The 20,752-nt window shown below is 42.9% G+C and overlaps 1 protein-coding gene across 1 annotated transcript in view; it reads right to left on the bottom strand.

Annotated features, from left to right (window-relative positions):
• Positions 1-323: 323 nt before the first annotated feature.
• The window catches only part of actn3b (actinin alpha 3b), a 36,309-nt gene continuing 15,880 nt past the window's right edge, over positions 324-20,752 (bottom strand). The window contains exons 2-21 of the mRNA XM_030753416.1: positions 15,002-15,116; positions 14,373-14,492; positions 13,707-13,793; positions 11,884-11,971; positions 11,541-11,619; positions 11,102-11,183; positions 10,596-10,681; positions 10,220-10,312; positions 8,826-9,056; positions 8,096-8,243; positions 7,462-7,612; positions 6,444-6,552; positions 5,164-5,304; positions 4,639-4,821; positions 3,742-3,876; positions 3,213-3,392; positions 2,950-3,096; positions 2,646-2,711; positions 2,372-2,530; positions 324-956 (exon numbers count right to left, since the gene is read on the bottom strand). Of these exons, the coding sequence (XP_030609276.1) occupies positions 798-956; positions 2,372-2,530; positions 2,646-2,711; positions 2,950-3,096; positions 3,213-3,392; positions 3,742-3,876; positions 4,639-4,821; positions 5,164-5,304; positions 6,444-6,552; positions 7,462-7,612; positions 8,096-8,243; positions 8,826-9,056; positions 10,220-10,312; positions 10,596-10,681; positions 11,102-11,183; positions 11,541-11,619; positions 11,884-11,971; positions 13,707-13,793; positions 14,373-14,492; positions 15,002-15,116 (2,559 nt within the window). The 3' untranslated portion in view covers positions 324-797. The remainder of the gene's footprint in view (positions 957-2,371; positions 2,531-2,645; positions 2,712-2,949; positions 3,097-3,212; positions 3,393-3,741; positions 3,877-4,638; positions 4,822-5,163; positions 5,305-6,443; positions 6,553-7,461; positions 7,613-8,095; positions 8,244-8,825; positions 9,057-10,219; positions 10,313-10,595; positions 10,682-11,101; positions 11,184-11,540; positions 11,620-11,883; positions 11,972-13,706; positions 13,794-14,372; positions 14,493-15,001; positions 15,117-20,752) is intronic.

Raw genomic sequence — 20,752 nt, forward strand, 5'->3', positions numbered from 1 at the left:
TAGGCGCCCCCATTCATCCCCCCCCCGTGTGTTCCTGAGTTTCTTAAGGCTTTAAGAGCTCCAGGTTAAATTGCATGTTTGCTAACATTCAGGTTTCACAGTGCTGTGGTGAGAGTTTTCAGTAGCAACCTGACAGGCCTCGTTCCTCTGCTGACTGAACTGTGAACAGGCTCCTACTGGGTTTGTGTATGATTAAGGATGAGTCAGAGACTCAAAGACGGCGTTTTCTAAACTTCAACATAGCATGCATCTGCACAAATACACAACCAACCAAAGCCAACTGACCAACCAGCTTTTTTTTTTTAAAAATCACATTTTCTTCTTCGATCACCCTTCTGCCAAAAAAAAAAAAAAAAAAAAAAAAAGTCATCAGATGGAGAGGGGAAGAGCCACAAGGCTTTGCTCAAAAATAACTTTCTCTCTCGTTGCCGCCTTCTCCTTAAAGCCTTGTAAAGGCAGGTATGTCATTATGTATGCTGCTTACATAAGTTCAGTGCAATACCTGGTACGCCGGTTTTCCTTTAAATATGAGAGAGGAGCCGAGCAGCCCAAACATAGTTTCTAAGATTTGAGCAAAGTCTTCTTCTCTTCCCCTCTCTCAGCAGAGTTCCTGGACATGAAAAGATGGATGGGAGGACTAAGATGAGGGGGAAATAAAGTTAAGATTTGAGAGGGGGGGGAAATGATAAAGTATTTAAAGGGACAGTGGAAGGGTTTAAAACCACTCTCTCCATACAGGAGAAATAAGAGAAGCTGGGAAGAAGGGGTGAGGAGGAGGTGAAGAGAAGCAGCTGCGCTTATAAGTCGCTCTCTCCGTAGAGGGCACTGGAGAAGGAGATGTAGTCCAGGGCGCCGGTGGGGCTGTCGGGTCCAACGTACCTGGTCATGCGGCTGATGCAGTACTCTGCCTGCTCGGGAGGCAGCTCCCTGCGCAGCTCCTCCACTGTGATGTAATTCTGCAGGAGAGAGAGGGGGCGAGGTGTGATTCACAAAGAACTATTGTCTCCTGTTATGAATCTGATGCATCTGTGAGGATTTGGTAAGAATGATGACTAAAAGTTTACGTAAACAGTCCCACATTTGGACTGAGTGTTGGACTGTTAACCTAAAGCAGTACAAGATAAATCTTTAAAGGGAAATTTTGTAGCCTTATTCCAGGTTAGGAGCTGAGTGATCTGGGGAGGAGGATGTTTGTTTACATAGACTCCAGGTTATGCATGTAATCTTGGAAAACACTTGGATGCACTGAAGAAAGCTGATTAATGTGATGAACAGACTTCTCCATACTAGCTTTTCTAATGGGAGCATGGCTTTAAAACTACATTACTGATAAAGAGTGCATCCGTTTCATATCAGTGAGCTGGTCTCACTTTGGATGGAATTATTTTGGGCTGCAAGCATATATCTGTAGCCGAGTTCACCTCTTAGCTGCCACAGCATCATCTTTCCTTGTCAGAGGTGTTTTCCATGCATGTGCACTTTTTAAAAAAAGTCTTATCAACTTACAATTAATGCTCTCTAATGAGCAGACTGTGCTGTGGTGACAATATTTCAAAAATGACCACAAACCTGATTCTGATATTTCTTTTATGTCTGTAATTTGTATTTATAATTAGGCCAAGTCTAACTATGTTATAGATCTATTTTTGTTAGAAACCACAACCATCAACGAGAAAATGCACTGGCCTGAAGAAATCAGGTTTTCGTAATCCTTTACTTCAGAAGCAGGATTCTTGTTTTTATCGTTTAACAAAGCTTGTTTGTTTACAACCTGTCAGACATCTTGAAATTCTTGTGGCACAACCATGATCTTCCTGTGGTTAGCAAATACAAACTAAATACTATAAATATATACTGACTCAGTAGTGAAAAGACAAGATGTTAAATACCAGAAACTTCATGGTGTAGTCTGAGCTGTACTAACTAATCACATGTAAGGAGGCTTTGGTTGGATGCAGGTTAACAGTCCAAATTTGAAGGCACAGAGGGATTGTGTTTACTGAAATGCAATCTTAAAACCACTGGATATAGTCTGGCAACAATTTAGCTTTTCAAATTTATCTAGCAGAAGCCCAGATACACTATATGGCCCAAAGTGTTAGGCCACAGAGTCTTTTAATATTTGAATTCAGGTGTTTTCAGTCCCATTGCCAGAGGTGTACAAAATCAAGCTGACTCAGTAACTGCAGCGCTCCAAACCTCCTCTGTCATTAACACCAGCACTTCAAAGTGTGGGCTTCCATGTACGAGCAGCTCCTGTAATGTGGCCGAGTACTTTTGTCCATAGAGTGTATCCTAAAAAGAAATGACCTAAACCTGATCGTGCGCATATCGGATGTAAAGTAAGGAGATGCCGTATCTGTCTGCTCACCTTGTCTGAAGCCAGAATCTTGAAGGAGGCCATGACCTGTTCTGCAGTGTCGGTTTCAGCGGTCTCGCGGGTCATGAAGTCGATGAAGGCCTGGAAGGTCACAACGCCCGTGTTGTTTGGGTCCACCAGGGTCATGATGCGTGCAAACTCCACCTCACCCTGTCAGCAAAAGCATTCATTGCTTCAACATCATTACTGCATAAATGAATCACTTCATCCTTATACTTCACTTCAGATTTGAACAAGTCAAGCCTACGAGTTTCTGACCACTGACCAGATCGTAACCCATGGAGATGAGACAAGCACGGAAGTCGTCTGGGTCCATCATGCCGTTTCTCTTCTGCAAAGGAACAATACAGTGTATCCATGTTATTACTGTATCAGAGAGAGGAGATATAAAATGAGAAGGTGCAGCCCAGTAATAATGCCCAGGAATTAATTCCTCACATTAACTGAAGTGATGTATTGGAACTTTTTCAGCTTCTTAAGTAGGAGATGCCAAAAATAAGTTAAAAAACTACCGATTTATACGGTATGAGGGACCACACACACACACACACACACACACTTCTCCTTACCCTGTCGAAGTGGTTGAAGGAGGCCCTGAACTCGTTGAGCTGTTCCTGGCTGATGCCCTTGGCATCGCGGGTCAGGATCTGGTTCTCGACCTCGTTGATGGTTCTGGCGATAGTGGTGAGCAGCTGCTCCCAGCCCACACGGACGTGCTGCAGGGGGGGAGAAACAGAAGGAAATAAAATGGAGGTAACGTACACTCTAAATAAAGGAAAGCTGGAGGTTTGAACGCTGAGCCTGTTTGCGGGGCTGCGGTCTGCACGCACACCTCCATGGTGTAGTTGGTGTGCTTGTTGTCGAAGATGAGGGACTCCTGGATGAGCTGGTGGTCTCCCTCCAGCTTGTCGATGTTGGATTTGTAGTTGATGATGTTCTGCTCGTACTGCTTCAGGCTGTTCATCTGTTCCTCCAGGGAGCCGGCGATGTCCACAGACACGTGGCTGATCTCCTGCAGAGACGGGAAGCGATGAGGAAATGCAGCACTAACCATTTCTTTAAATGCAGCCCTGGCACTCTTCTATAATAGCTGCATAGATCCATTTGTTTATATGCTGAGTTCAAATGTATTTTTACATTTGAACTCAGTGCCTTATGGCACTATCATTTTTAGTGCCATAAGGCAAGAGGTTTGAGTATTTAAGAGAATTTCACATACGGTTTTCTGTTTCCCAGCTGAGCATTATTGTTAAAGTCTCAATATGTCCTGTTGATCTGACTGCACAGATTTACAGACAAAAAAAAACAAAAAAAAAACAGCACGACTGGTGCCGTGTTACAGAAACACCTCCATCTCGTACCTCCATCTTGGTTTGAATCCAGGGTCCAATGATGTTGGCCTGGGCGGCAAACTGGCGCCTCAGTCTCTCGTTGGCCTGCTGCCTGGCCACCTCCTCCTGAAGCATTTGGTCTCTGAGGGGCACGAGGTGCTTCACCTGCAGACACGGTTTAAAACTGGTCAAGAGTATGTGGACGTTTATGTGGATGTACTTGATAATTCTTATTCTGTAATTTTCAAACCTTTGTGTGACCATATTTTATTACATTTTAATTAAAGGCCTCACTGCCTCTTGCATTTCTAAGAACTCATTTTTAAATGAACCGATTATTATTATTGCCTTTGCCCAAATAAAGTCCATATTTTCTAAGTTTATATGCATAGTTTTTCAGTCCAGATTGTTTCTTCATGATTCCCCAAAGGAAAAGAAAGAAAAAAAATCTTGTTCTCGAGCACAGATGGTCTGATGCGTGTCACACTACGACTGCACTGACAGGCTGTCCTGTGGAGTTATTTTGATCTCCCCTGAGAGCTTGCAGCCAGCAGTGTTGAGTGTCACTCTAACCTACATGCACTGTACTATTCCTGACCGGTCGCTATGTTTGCACTGCACCATTATTAGCTGGATGACCAAATGCAGTGCACACACACAGAGAGAGAGAGAGAGGAGAGAGAGAGAGAGAGAGAGAGGAGAGAGAGAGAGAGAGAGCGAGAGAGCGAGAGAGAGCGAGAGAGAGCCAGGTTGACATTTGCTGCTTACATAATGGTAACTTGCACAGACCACAACTGAAAGCAGATTTAAAGAGCAACCACACTCCTCATCTCATTGTGTCTATAATACAATGACCAGTTTGCTACTTCCAACTGCTGCTGCTGGACTTTGAACTCATGATTCTGGGGTACGTTTGACTTGACTCACAGTGTCCCACTTAGTGCTGATGTCCTGGGGGCTGAGGTTGGTATACGGGTTGATTCCGGACAGCTTGATGCCGTAGGTCTGGGCAATCTTCAGGATCTCGTTGTGGATGCCCAAAGTGGCCATGCGCTCCTTGTCGGCCTCGGGCAGAGTGGCCTTGAACTGGTCATGAGCTGTGATGAGACTCTGTATGGGAGAAGAACACAGATGAGCAAATGTGATAGATGCCTCTAAAAGTCCTGCTACTTTTCTATGCTTTATTCATTTTTCTTTATTATCATTTACAATATTTCTGTTAGGTTCAAATCAAAGACCAATATGCATGAGACTTCAGGGTTATTGTCTGTGGAACTTCATAGAAATAAAAGTTTTTAGGGATGCTTAAAATGAGAGAAACATGATTGATGAGGGTCATTATTTGGAATTCTGTCAGGCACTGAAATCAGGAACCTGAGGGAGTTAAAAATGAAACAAAAAACTCATGAATAAATATGGACACACAACCCCCTCAAAAAAAACAGAGGGTACCTGGATCTCTTCAATGCTGTGGACAATGAACATATCCTGCAGGTCCTCCATGGCTCCATCCATCCAGTTGTTGAAGGGCGCCGCCCTCTTGGCGAACTCCAGGTACAACTGGTCAATGGTCTCCCACAGCTTCTCCACACGCTGCCGTCACAGAGACAAACACACTGATGATGCCAAAGCAGAGGTGTGGATACAAACAGCAGATGCTTTCAATCTGAGACAAGGAGAAAATCTGTTATTTGCACTGTTTATATTGTTTTTGCTGCTAGTTTGTGGACTGCTCACTGAGTGTCATAAAAACATTTGGCAATCAAAGAAATCATCACCCAAGCTTTGGCTGAGGGGAAGAAGTCTTCGCTCACGTTAGCCATATGTGTCCGCTGTCCTCACAGAACCTCACAGCTTCACTCAGTTGTAATTCTGAAATTGTGATCTTTCTGCCTGCGTTCTGCAACTCTGTCACTTCCTGTAATCACTGGAATTCTGCTTTTCAGTCCCTTCACATGCAACCCCTCCTAATCCAAGTTTCCATCAGTCGCTGCTGCATGTCATCAGCTTTCAGTCTCCTCTCTGTCCACTTTCCCTGCATCTCTCTGCTGGTTTCTGATCTCACAGAGCTGTCCACTGTTTGTCTGCTGCTTCCCTCCACCACCCCTCACTGAGGCATACAGCCACCCTCCCTGAACCTTATACTTCCCTCCACTGCCACCCTCTCCTCATAATATTTGAGTCTAATCACCAAAAATCAAATTCACATTAATTAGTGAAACTGTGTTTTTCATTATTACAGGCAAATCTAGTTTATAAGCTTTATTTGTAAGTTTATCTCTGCTTTCCCACAGGGTCAAAATAATTTCTGTCATTCCTCCTGTCCAATCATCTAAGCCTGACCACATTCTCCCAGCCAATCAGCCACTAATCCCAGCTACATAAATTAACCGCAATCAGCAATTTTAGGCCACCTGTCATCCATCCTGCGTCCTCCCCACATCACCATCTCATCCAAAGTCTGCATCAGTGTTCTGCTACTCATCCATCCATCCATCCATCCATCCATCCATCCATCCATCCAGTTCAGGATTATCCAGCTGTCCCAGTCTGGTATACCCTGGAGAGGTGTGTTCTGCTACTTTCCAGAGATAATCAGAGGGCTCCAGTCACTGTCCCCTACCGTTATGTGGGACTCCACTTTGTGCTGCTGCCTATCATCCGAGTCAGTTTTGCCCTTTCCCTCCAAATGTTTTTCCACATGCACCAGCTGATCGCTTTTTTAGGTTTACCTCCAGTGCGTCCCTCCTCTTCTGGGTGAGGGTGCCCAGATTGTCCCACTGGTCACAGATACCCTGGCAGCGGGTGTTGACTGTAGCAGCATCATGGTAGTCCAGCTCACTGGAGGGGGAGGGGCGGGGAACCGATTCAGTGACATCACATTTCCAAAAGATAAGCAGAAGAAAATAGATGGATGGACTTACAAAACTAATTCAAATAATAGCTGAAAGTCAGCGGAACTCACTGCATCTCTAATAAATCATCTACGGTACAGTAAACTCATGAGGAAACTCTTCTGTGAAGTGATCACATTTTTCAAAATCACTGTATTGGAATATTTAATGTCCTTTTTTTAATGCGTTGATATTTTACCCTTCTTTGAGTCAAGGGGTCATCTAAGAACTTTTTTGCTACTGAGGTCACGATTTGTGCTTTTGAAGTCCTCACTGATAAAATTATACTGTACGTTTTCAGCTTTACAGTGCTGATCAGCTCACATACTGTAACATCAAAGAAGTCATCTCAAGGCTATCTGGGAAAAAAAAAAAAAAAAGCCCAGAGGAAACTGGAGGATAAGGAAATGGTGAGATCAGAGGTTTCCGCTCTCTCGTGAACCACCCTTTCATCTTTTTAGCTCTCATTAATATGCTTTCCACTCATCTGTTGCATCTTTTGTTCTTGGCTCTCGACATCTCTCCCAGCACGACTCGTGAAACGCTTCAGTTACTCACTTTCTTCCCTGCTGTTCCTCCCGCAGTTTTTAAAATGAGCATTATCTCATTAAAAAAACTCATTATGTAGAAAAAAAAAATTGTAGAATAATAATTTCGCCACCCAATCACAGTTTCATTTCTCCATTTCTCCCCATGACCTTAACGCCCAACGTAGGCACGAATCTGTTCGAATGAGGTTCCCACACAGAATAAAATTCCAACCAGGAAGCCTCTAAAACTCCAGCTGTCCCCACGTACGACACTTTAAAACATCTGTCCATCTTCCGCTCTGTCCCTCTCCATCCCTGCCTCTTACTTCAGCTCCTGGGCGATGGCAGCAATCTGCTCCACTCTGTCCTGGTGTGCGGCGAGGTCGCTCTCGAAGGCCTCGTGCTTCCTCATCAGGGCTCTGATCTCCATCAGAGAGGCCGACTCATAGTCCTTCTGGGACAGCAGGTCCTCCTTACCTGAAACACACAATCATTTTAAAGTGACTCCTCTTCACAGTGAAAAGTCAGGCTGTAAAGTTTTACAGGTCTCACTTCAGCTCAGCCTCTGATTTTTATATCTTCACTGCAGTTCGTTCTTTTACTCTGACTCGCTGTAGCATTTCATCGTCCCCATGAATTATTAGATCGCTCTGTATAATTTTACTGTGAGATTTATAATACTTTGATGTGGTTTTAAGGGTTATTTGGCATTTTACCCTATTAGTGAAGTGGGAAGACTCTCAGTTCATGGAGGATAAAACACTACAAAAATAATAATTTGATCTCAAATATAAATCATAAAACTCAACAGAGCACGACAGCATCCTTTTGTATCTGATAACTGTTTCTTTTGCAGCTTCACATCTTCATTTGTCACTCTTTGTGATAGGAACAAAACACAAATTAATAATCCAGATCCTGCAGTCCATCTAATTTCCATTTACTCTGCCTCATTCCTACCTGCAGTCCAGGTCTCATGCATGCCGCACTTCTGCTTGAACTTCTCGGCCAGGTGGTCGAGTCTCTCCAGGCGGCGGATCTCTGTCAGCAGCCAGTCCTCGTAGCCCTTCTCCACCTGCTCCAGGCCCTTCCAGGCATTTGCAATATCCTGAAGGAGAGAGAGAGAGCTTTAATTATTACTGTATGCTAAGGATGAGGCTCTTTAGCTGTATTATCGGCATGTTTGAGGAGACTTGAGAGCTTGGAGACCTGCTTTACTCTGCCTTTGAAATTATTCAAGGCTGTAGACCTTGAGAGCATTTTAATATCTGTAAATTTCTCAGAAAGTAGATATGAACATTTTCTTTTTAGTAAATAAAAAAAAACAAAAAAACACACACACGTCTCTTTGAATTCGTGCTTTATGCAACAAAAGAAAGGAATGCAGTGATGATGAATACATCTTAATCTTCCTTTTCTTATTTAGGCCCTGAAAACACAGTTCTCGTTCTGGAAAGCTTGAGGTCCAGATTAATACAGTCTACAGCGTCATGAGCCACAACATTTAACCAAAACTACTATCTATCCCTAACCTTAACTAAAGTGCCCGTACCTAACCACCAATACGCGTCTGAATGTGTCCCCTTTTTCTACTCGTTTCCTCTTTGGAAACTGATGTTTTGCAGTGAGGATTTTGAAGCTAAGGGAACAGTTTTTGTTCACTTGGTTTGGGAATAATTTACAAACTCACCGACACCATCTTGCCCTCAGAGGGCATGAAGGCGGGCCTGTTGCTGAGCCTCAGCTTGGTCTGCAGGGTGTTGAAGTTGATCTCCAGCTGGCATTTCTCCTGCACGCGGGGCGGCTTGTGGACGCGACGGTAGTCACGGAAATCCTCCAACTTCTGCTGCATGGCGCGCATGGTCTGCTCCGCCGCGCGGTTCTCCAGCCAGGGGATGGTGCGGCGGATCCACTCGAGAAGCTGCAGAAAAGGGGAAATGCAAAGGTTACTCAGGGTGTTTGTTTTGTCTGCAGTTTATAGGCACACAGTAGGTCGGCTGTATCAAATGACCTGCTGACGGTATCAAAGTCTAAGGGGAATATTTTGTCTTTAGTGAAACAATGGCTTCATGTTTTATATAGGTAGGAAACATGATGCTAGCTGACTTTAGATATTGATATCGCTGATTATATATATTATATATCTGATTGATTGATTACCCTGCAAAAAATATGGTGCTGTGAAAAAGCCTCGAGTCACCCCTCATTTATTAATATGTTGTCAGGAAAATGGCAATGGTACAGTGAAACATGTGCAAACATACATGGAAATACAGTAAATAAAAGGCAAGAACAGAATTTGCACAGTTCTAACGAGCCTGAAATGAGTGAAAAAGCAGCCAGTGTCCAAAGGAGAACTTTAAAAATGATAAAGTCTGGCTCTTTGGAAGCAAAATACAAAGAAATGAGGGAAGGCTCAAGACTTCTGCACAGTACTGTAAGTAAAAATCAGATGAAGACACAGTTTTCAGAAACTGTCCGTCTCGGTCGGCTGCTGAATTTCTGTTAATCCTTCTTAACCCCACTGTGCTTTCTAAATGGTTGCCCTGCTAATCCGTAACTCTCCTGCCAACTAACCCTGACACCCGAGCCTGGAAAACAAACAAACAAACGACCTCCCCGATCTATAAATCTAAAGCCTTTTGTGCACTTTCCTGATATACTATAAATTCAACCCTGGGTCGTCTGACAAGTGCAATTAAATTTGAGGTCTAAATTGAATAAACGGAACCCCCACTGAACTGAAATCATATCACTGAAAATCATCAGAAGTAGCTGGGATTTCTTCAAAAACTAAAACAGCTACTTTGACATTTTTCAGTCAGGATTTTGGGTTTGCAGACTTTAAAGTGCTAAACTACAAGTTATCATTGTGATTGCTTCATATTTTCTGCACAATATAAAATGTGTTTAGTCCTCAGCTTTCCTTTTTAGGCTTCTATAGCAGTGAAAAATCAGTTTTCATGCAATGATGTTATTGAATTCAGTGGAAGGAGCAGAAAGAGTGAAGAGAAGTGTCGCTGCAGAGGAGGAAGTGCAGGACAGACTGAGAGTGGGAGTTCTGCGGTTGCAGCGGTTTCTCACCTCGCTGGCCAGCTTCTCGTACTCCTCCATCAGTTTCTCATTCTCCTGGTTGACGGCCAGCACCTTGCAGATACGGTTGGCAGCTGTCTCAGCCTGAGAGGGAGAGTAGCAACAGCTGATTACAGAGATTCACGCAGCTCTCACATTTACTCAGCGCTGCCGTTATGTCACAATGACAGTGTTTCACGTGTCATCTGATTTAATCAATTAGAATGGGAACGCTTGCTGGCACGTTTGCACTGTGAGGATCTCGATCCATGAAAAAAATTATACCGTAAAACTCAGACATGCAGCTCCATCTGCTGCTGCTCCCCCTTTATGGTAAGGGAGCAGCCAAAAGTACCTTACCTCCCAAAACACAATAACACCGGCTCACCTGTTCAGCACCGGCAAAGGCGTGGTAGAAGCAGGATACATAGGTCATGATGGCCTTCTCATCAGGTTTGGGTGTGTTCACGATATCTGAAGGTGCAAAATATCAATTTTTGCAACATTTTATTCTGAAAAGCTGCAAAAAGCATTTTTTAAATAGAAATTATATTAAATATATACTCAATTAAAATGTGGCCTTGAAAAGTAAAGAACATTATGATTTATTCTTGCATTAATCACTCACTTTGGGACATTTGCCGAGTAAGTAGTCATATTTCCAAGGTCAGAACCATCAGTGCCGGAGTGGATGCTTTTAAAGTGATTTAAATGCATTTGTGTTTTACTGCAGATGGTTGAATTTCCAAGTAAGAAAGAACCATCTGCCATCATGCATCTCGCTGCAGCGGAGGTCATCGCTGTGTGTGTGCGCGCGCGCGTGCGTGTCAGCATAAGGAAAGAAATGAGTTCCTGCACAGCTTTGTCACTTTGATTGACATTTCACGGCCTCACCTTCAGCGTCAAGCATCTTAGGGATGTCCAGGTACTTCTCAGCCACCTCGAAGGCGGTGTTCAGGTTACCGATGGGGTCGTCCTGAAGGCACAGACAATTAGTGTCACACGTGCACGCTAAGGAACACATAAGGAAGTGGGTTTGATGAGTATTTTGATCCACAATGTGATAAATAAACCTCATTAATAAATGTTTCAGTGCCAGTTCTGGCAAGCAAACGGTTTCCAGCTCTGTTTCTTTCCTACATCACATCCAAATTTAAAGGACACAATTTTGAATAAGAAAAACTGTTATTTATTAACACTCCTCTAATATAGCTTCAAATATCTGGACAGTACTTTGGGTTGGCAAGTTTACTGAAGATGTAAACAGGGTGTATTAATTATGATTCAGTATAAAGGTTGAAAATAGAGGGGAAAGTAGGGAAGGACAGGCCACCTTTCTCAGTTTGGAGTAGTCAATGAGGTCGGGTCTGTGTCTGTGGATGAGGGCACACAGGGCCAGGCCATCCTTCCAACTGAGCCATGAGAAGGGGGAGGGGGGCACGAGTGAAGAAACAGACAGAAAGGCAAGAAAAGTGAAGAGGCGTGGAGAGAGAGGTGGGTTAAAGGGAACCATGAAAAAGAAAAAAGCAGATGACATCAATTTAGGGAGGTGTCAAAATGACGAGTGGGTGACACGGAGGGAGACAAAAGTAACAGAAAGAAATCATCAGAACAGAATTATGAGCTGAATGACTGCAGTTCCCTGTCAGTGCCACAGTTCGGCATTGCTCACCCACCTAATGTGGAAGTTCTGTACATTGACGTTCCTGTAGGGGGCGGTCTTCCTCTGGCACCACAGCAGCAGACCCTCCTTAGCAGAGGTCTCTGGAAAAGTTGAGGAGAGGAAAGAGGAGGTCATTTTAGATGGGTTTATGTTATTTCAAATATTAAGAGAAGAAGAATGATGCTGAGGACCCCTGGACCGTCAGAAAAGAGGCGCAGGATGAGAGAGTGATGAAGAAAAAGGAGAGTCAGCTGTCAAAGGTGGAAATACTGCAGAAAGAAACCCTAAAAAGAGATGTTTAGAATCAAAATCTGGCATTAAAAAAAATGCTGTATGATTTCAGCACTCAATATATTTCTCAGGCTTGTCTGACAGGTGGCTTAAAGATAATTTCCTGCACTAGTGGAGGGAAGAGGAGTTATGAGAGGTTAGAGCGAGGTCGATGGCAAAGAAAGTCAAGCTGTATGACAGCAGAAGATGATTGAAGAGCAGGAGCAATAAAAGCAGAGTTAAAGGAGATGACTTGAAGGTAAGCGTGTGTGTGGTGGTGGTGGTGGTGGTGGTGGTGGTGGGGGGGGGGGGCAGATGCACAGGGAAGGACAGAGTGAACAAGGTCAGAGTCTTTGTAAACAAGAATTTATTGTGGGTTGACCTGCTGACAGCATTAAGGTTAAATAAAATGGCATGAGGCGCAAATGCAGCTCGGGGCTGGGATGGAAGGGATTACCAAACAAGTAAGCAACAAATCACACACACACACACACACACACACACACACACACACACACACACACACACACACACACACACACACACACACACACTGCATCAAAGCAGATCTATTATATTCATTTCCAGTGTGGATGCAGTTTTAATCTAAAACTGCATCCGCACTGAATGCAACGCACTCGTCGTGCAGCTTTGTGGCTATTCCAGGCTGCGGTTGTCTAGGTGACCCTTCTACTGTATTTGCTACCAGGTCACATGCATGATTCACAGTTCAAAATAAGCCTTATTAACTTGTATTAATTTGGTGCAGCCAAACTGTGTGAAACAGGACATTTTAGTTCCTCTTCCTCTTTGATTGGCAAACAGAACATTGCAAACAGAAGATTGTGCCTGAGATGACCATATTATGGATATCTGCTCTCAGTGACATCATACAGAGCTGAACGTAGAGATAACTGTCTAAAACGAAGTGCTTAGAAATCTGAAAAAGGTCGTTTAATATGAGCATCTACAGCTGCAACAGTATACACGTGTGTATGCGTGTCAGAGCCTAGTTTAAAGGAGACTCATTATGGGTTTCCTCATTTTCTAAGATAAAGGCGTTACTGACCCAAAATGCACTTCAAGCATTTAACCGACTCGTACATGTCCATGCTGCAGTGTCGTTTGGCCTGCTCGTGCTGTTGGTTTGCTTTCATAAGGTGTTGTAGGTGCATAAAGGCAAAAAAACAGGTCATTTTAGCCCACTGCTCGGTGCTTCAGGGGCCTAAGACGTACCTCTGTGCCAAGTTTGGTTGCTCAACTCCTGACTGTGTAGGAGGAGTTGGCGGCCAAACAAACACACAGAGATTTTGTGTATTATAGTAAGAAATGTGTAACTGTGCTTCTAAGTGATTTTAAGTAAGAAACCCAAACCAGCACAAAGAAAACTGTCCCTGTTTGTCGTACTCGTGCAGCAGGCACGCTGACCGCTCCAGTGGATTTCTGTGCACTCTCATAAAGTCTCATTATTAACGCATTATCAGCAGGACTATTTATTTCAGCATTTTACAGCTTCAATTTAAGCTCGTGGTTGATAAGATTCAGTGTTGCTTTACGGAAACGCACCTTCCACTGAGATGTCCTGGATGGCGAAACGCAGGATGATGGTCCAGATCATACCGAGAGTCATCTTCACGTTACCGTCGACGATTTCTGCAAAACCAAACACACGCAGATGCGACTTACTGTACTCGTGTCTGCAGATCCAGATTAATTTAGTCAGACTGTGTGCCTATAAACTTCTTTCTTCAGAATTGAAGTTATGGAGCAGACGTATTTCTCTGCTGCATGAGCTTCAGTCTTTTTTACTTTAGTGCACTCATTTTTTTTAGGTTATTTTTCTCTGTTTCTGTTTAATCTTAGTAAACAATAAAATTATTTAAAATGATGGCATCAATGTCACCTTTGGATTTAATGTTATTCTATCAGGGATCTATCATCTCTCTTATGTCAAGTCAATCAAACAACAGGAAAAAAAAAATTAACTGATTAAAAAAAAAAGCTTCACTTGCACTGAAGCTTCTGCTAAATTTAAGTATTTTTGCAGTTAATTCATCACGTTTGGTCCCAGTTGGGGGATGTGCAGTTTACTTTCTTGATGCCATTAAAGTGTCATCTCTAATGTGGGCTAAAGATGTGCAAAAATACTACAATGTGATATCTTTTTTTTTTTTTTAAGGGGGATAGTACAGTGGGTAGCAGACAACATAGAGATGGAGTCATCTGTCTCACCCTCAGCACCAATAGACACCAGCTTGACCCCCTTGCTGCAGATGAAGTCCAAAGCTTTGTTAACGTTGGCGATCTTGTGGAAACGCATCTTGCCTTTGTCGGGTTTGGGCAGCCTCTCGCCTGAAAGGACAAGAAAAAGATGGATTAGATCACCGGTTACTGTTTGAGTTGAGTGCCAAGGAAAAATATGATCTCACCAAGAACACGCCCTCTCCTGCTGTACAGATGTGAGACTTCATGGTTTTTTTTGGACTTTTTAATCAAACATAAGGTCTGGAGATAACTCATGAACATTCTGACTAGGCTGTCAGTTTATTAACACCAAAGAACACATTTATAAATCAGAAGAATATTTCTAGGTATTCACAAAAGCTCCAAGGTTGTACTTATGCTGGACAGCCGTAGCCACTGTTTTTGGTTTGTGGTCTACAGTTTTTAATATTCTAGCAGACCATTTTGATCATCACCATCTTAGTTTCTTTGTCTTCAAACCGGACGACACAAGAGAGGAGCAGATCTGACAGACATGCTGCACATGTACAACAAAGACTTTCCAAAGCCAAATACGACTCAGTATGACTCAATTTTCAAATGTGTACACATGCATGTGCGTGTCTGATGACATCCACCTGATATGACCTCGAGCAGCAGCATGAGTTTGAGGCCATTTCTGAAATCCTCTTCAATGTTCTCAATCTGTGTCCCGGCCTTCCTCAAGTGGGAGTTACACCAAGCTGTGAAGGTCTGAAGGAGAGAAGAGATGCAGGCTCACAGGTCATATTTCCACCCGCACCGCATATATGTTCACAGACTTTACCTGCTGCACATACACACAGAGCCAGAAAAACGTCCTTCAACAAACATGCATGCATGTACACACGCGCATATATCGCTTGATGCTTCCCCTTTGAGACCAGGGTCACAAAACGCTTAGGGAGGCCCGCGCTGTCCTCTTCGAATCGTGACCTTGCTGTGACTGCGGCTGCTGACGGAGAGCGGGAGCATCCACACGCTGACATTTATGCCAGTTTGACAGGCTGCTTGATCTTAGTTCAATCTGACTTTGGGCTCAGTTTGTTTTAAAGTGTGCTCTGAAGCTGTTGAACTTCCCAGATGAATTCACAGGAGTATGAAAGATATTCACTATAAATACATGTAACCGGCAGAACTTTAACATTTACAAATTACATGCAAAAGTATCAGTACTGCCCATTTCCTAAGCAGCTGGAAATCCCAGTATAGTAAAATGAGTCTGCTAGTGGTGTGAGTCTAATCTATCAAGGTACCTGCTATAAAAAAAAAAAAAAAAAAAAAAAAACCCACACGTTTTAGTCGGTGTTGCATCTTTCAACAGCTACAAATCTCCCGTTTTGGAAACCAAACTGCTCATTCAGTGATGGTGACGTGTGTAATAGACAGAAATGGCTCTTAAGCGCTGAGTGCTTGCTTTCAGTCTGTCTGGAAAACTGCCTAATGGCGTCAGGCGTGCATGCAGGGGACAATTCAGTGGGTTCCATCAGGCCATTCAATCAATCAATCAGCTGCTGAAAGGCATTTCTAAGAGGCTTTCCATGCTGTTTAGCTTAAATCTGAAAACAAGATGTGTGTTCAGACTCAGGAGCGTGAGCGTGCGTTAGGGCTTCTGCTGTAGAGCCAAAACTTTGCCAGGGTTTAGAGGATGCGGGGGTGTAGAAGCAGAATAAGTACATGAGCTGAATAACTAAACTACAGATGATAGTGTGGGTGGAGTGAGGAGAGACGGGGAGAGAGAGAGAGAGATGTATAAATTAGCAATGAAACAGGGTTTGTGCTCACTAGGTAAGAGCATAACATTATAGCGGAGCATATTAAATAAACTAAGAATAAAAATGCATATGTCCTTTAAAGTAAGTGGGTGTTTATGCCTATATGTGCTTCCGGGCTTCACGTCTGCATCCGCAAGTGTGGACAGAGAAGTAAAGTAGGAAACTGCCAGGGAGACAGCGAGAGGAGCTGAGGAAAGGAGCTTATTTGACAGGAAAAAAAAAAAAAGAGAAACCACACCAGTGTCTGAGAAAAAGCAGCAAATTAGAATGAGGACAAAATACAGACACCTCATCTCTGCATGTGCTCCAGAGCTGAAATGATTATCTAATTAGTTGATGGAGTGAAAATGAATTAACCTGATGACTAATTGAAGCAATTTTTCAAGCAAAGATGCTGCACATTTCCTTGTTCCTGTTTCACAGCTCTAATGATTTTCTGCCCCCCCATGTTATGTAAATGCAAACTGAATATATTCATCATTTTTAAGACATTTTATAGATAAACCATTACATAAAGAGTTTTCAGGGCTGGCTCTACCTCACTCAGGCCGATTTTCTCCTTTTCCTGGAGAAGATTTGTGATTGGCTGAATTTCCATTAATATAACAGATGTAATGTAAGCATGCAGGCAACCTTGTGTTCTTTTATTTATTTATTTATTTATTTTTGGTGTGACCACTTAAAATATAGTTAATACAGTAATGTGCAAAAGTCTTGAGCCACCCCTCATTTCTTTATATTTAGTATATAAGGCAAATACAGAGTTTATACTGATCTAAAGAGCTTGAAAGTCAATATTTGGTGTGACCACCTTTATTCTTCAGCACAGTCTGAACTCTCTCAGGCAGGTTTCTTGTTATTTCTTTAAGTAATCTTCAGGAATCGTTCCATTGTGTGCTTTTACTGCACTGGCAGTGTGTTTGGGATCATTGTCATGTTGAAAGATGAAGCTGCTGACAGTTAGATGCTTTCCAGATGGTATTCCATGGTGGATCGAAATTTTATGTTACTTTTCTGGATTCATAATTCTGTCAATTTAGACAAGATCTCCAGCACCACTGACTGAAATGCCCTGAACCATGACAGAGCCTCTACTGTGTTTTACAGATGGCTGTAGACCCTCACTGCTGTACCTCTCCTGACCTCCTCTGTACATACCGACAATGATTTGAACCAAAAACTTCAAATTTGGATTCATCACTCCATCAGACCTTTTTCAGTCCAGTTCTTTTGTAATTTAGCATACCAGTAGATGAATCAACTGAAGGATGAGCCATGACATGGTCTGACTTTCAGATACTACTCATCTGCAGTTTTTAGGCCTCACACTTCTTCTCTTGTCCTCCACTTGTCCACTTTCCTCAAATTATTTAAAGGACATGCTCTACACCATGCTGAGATATGCTAAGCTATAAGTCATCACCTAATAGCTCTTTGGGAAACACCTTGTTGGTGCAAAAACACAATTTTCTGTCTGTCAGACTGTGTTATCTTTAGTTGAATCTATGAAAAATGCCAGAGAAACAGGAACAAATGATATGTTTTTGATACAATCTGCTAGTAACAGAGTGCCTAAAGATACATTTTAAAATGGTTCTTTTCTAAGTTGCCTGTTATGTGTAGACACAACACTGGTTCATCCCTTGAGTTAAGTGACTTTTTAATGCTTTAATGATTCATGGGTCAGTGTTAAGCAGCTTAACAAACAAAACGCATTCCTCTGAAAATGGTCAGATAAAAGGAGTGGACTGAAAACAAGCGATAAAGCAGCCAAAGAAAGTAAAACCTGCAGAACTGTTGCTCAAGACCAATTTAAAAAAAAATTAGAAGAAAGTCTGACTGCTTGGAAGCTAAATATAAAGGTGAGGGGTGGATCAAGACTTTTGTCCAGTACTGTATTTATACCCAAAAAAACAAAAACCTCATATTTCACATTATTAGCAGAACATTGTGAGTTTGTGTGCATGTTTTTGCTCGCTAGCAAAACTCTTTTAAACTTTGAAAAGAACTCTTGATTATGTAATCATTTCGTCCTCTTCGTAAGTGGAAGTCCTTTATGTGAATGCAAATTAGAGGCATTTGTACTTTCTTTGCATAGGTGTTTCCATTTTCTGCTATTTTAAAAAATGGTTCCCATTACAGTGCATTGGAGTTTACTGGAAAGCTGTTTGTATTTTGCAGAATTTTGTATGATCAAGCCTAATTTGTAATCACACTTCAGAATGCAGGACTTTTTATACTGTAGTGCAAGTACTTTTTGTAGTCAAACAGTTGTGTTTTGCCAGAATTTGACATTTGAAAACTAGATTTTCACACCCATAAATCAAAATTTGATATAATCTGAATTTGAGATGGAAGGTCAAAGAAAAGGAGACTCGGAGACAAAGAAGCAACAAAGTGAAGGAGCGGAGAGGAGTGACAGGAATGCCCAAGCCCTGGTGTAATTTGATGTAAAGGTCTGGAGGGGAGAAGGGGACGCCTGTCCAACCAGCAGGTGCTCATCTCCTTTCCCAGGCATGACCAAATTTAGACAGACTCCTAATCCAGCACACACACACAGAACACTAGGCCAAACTGGAGAGGGGACAAGGAGGTGTGTGAAGGAGAATGGAGGACGGTGGCAGAGAGTTACAGGGAGCAGGGAGGTGGGGAAAGGCGTGTGAAGGGGAGGGGACAAGCAAGAAGTAAAGGGAGGTGGCGGAGGCTAAATTGGAATGCCATGGGACACCAGTGGACAGCTGAGAAGGCAGGATTCCTGAGGTGAACTGTAAGAGTCCAAGACAGAGAGGAGGAGGAGGAGACGGGGAGGAAGGAATGGATTTAAGAATATGATGAGATATAAAATAATAACTTGAGAAAGTGTGGGAAAGATGAGAGGGGTGACGCCTCACCTACATCAAAGGAGAGCTATTAGAAGCTGAAGTGGCGCTAAATGAAATCAAGGATTCACTTAACCTGGAGACACAAACATAATCACTGATTCATTAAATCCAAAACGCTTATATAAGGAGCCTTGGATAAAAAACAATTAACTGCCACACATGTGAAACTAAAGCTGCTGATACCTTTATTCCTCTGTACTGTAATGCTTCATTATCCCTCCCACCCCCACCGAGAGTCTGCTGTAATGCCTGTGGTGTCTACAAAGTCCACCGGCATGAAGTCACCCTCCATCCCAGCACCCCCACCCCCACCCCCTCTCCTCTTTCTTCTGTCTGCACCTGTTGGTCCATCCTGGCTCAGGGCCTTTTTACAGGTCCTTCTTGTAAAGTGTGGTCACAGTTTAGCCCAGCTGAATGCCTGTCATGACTACATCCCCCCAGGGGAACCAGGGCTGCAGGACCCCCCCCCCCCCCCCCCCCCCCCCAAAAAAAAAAAAAAAAAAATATCTGACACGCACACACACACACACACACATGCTCACACACACTCTTCTTCCCATCTGAACAGGCTCGGAGCTCTTAATAATGTCAGCCAGCCCGGCTGTCCATCAAAGTGCTGACGCAACTGCAGCGCTGCCTGCAGCTCAGAGCGTGCCAGCCTCAGAGCTGAAACCAAGAACATCGTGCTTTTTATGAACTGACATGTTCAATTATCTGCATTCCCCATTTCACACCAGGCCCTGCTGCTGAAAAAAAAAAAAAAAAAAAAAAAAAACACATCCTAGCAGAAGACAGACATGTTACTTTATTGGAGGGATAGGCACGACTAGTGTCGACTAGATGTTTAAAGGTTGTTGCCCTCACCAGCTGGCAGCAGAACTACTAGGTGATTAAAGTAAACATTCATACTTTCTGAATGCACAATGCCAGCTCACTGCTGTGACTAAGAGGTTAGCAGATAGCTGCTGCTAACTGGAGCTGCAGCCCTGCAGACGACAGCACCCCCCAGTTCTCTCCCTCGGTGAAAGGAAAAAATAAAAAAGTGACTCTGCGCCATCAAGTCAGCTACATGTAGCCATCCATCCATCCATCTTCTGATGGATCTTCCAGGAGGACACAAAGGTGTTCCCAAGCCAGCTGAGAGATGTAATCTCTCTGGAGTGTCCTGGGTCTGTCCCAGGCTCTCCTTCCAGAACACCTCACCTACGAGGTCGTCCTTATCAGATGCCTGAACCACCTCAACTGGGTCCTTTCAGTGTGGAGGAGAAGCTACCCTTGTGCTTGTGGTCATAGGTGAGGGTAGGACTGTAGATCGACCAGCGAATCGACACCTTCTCTTTCATGGTCGCACTTGGTCATGTTAAAAAAAAAAAAAAAAGATGGATGGATGAGTCTTTGAATCAATTAAAAAAAATAATAAAATCAATATAAAATTGATGGTAATTTGAAGATCAATGTGACAAATCCAAAAGCTTCAAAATAAATTCAAACTTTTTTCCATGTAGGTTTTGTTAATATCTTAAGCATCTTTGTACAAGGTGTGAACCTTTTTTGTTATTATGAAAAAAAATGTAGGTTAGTAATTACACACACACAAAAAAAACAAAAAAAACATTTAAAATGAACGATGACCTGGTCATTAATAAATCAAACATTATGAGATGCTTTTAGTAATGCTTCTTTTAATGAGGTT

This window comes from Archocentrus centrarchus, chromosome 18 (genome assembly GCF_007364275.1).
Source record: "Archocentrus centrarchus isolate MPI-CPG fArcCen1 chromosome 18, fArcCen1, whole genome shotgun sequence".
In the NCBI taxonomy this organism is placed as follows: Eukaryota; Metazoa; Chordata; class Actinopteri; order Cichliformes; family Cichlidae; genus Archocentrus; species Archocentrus centrarchus.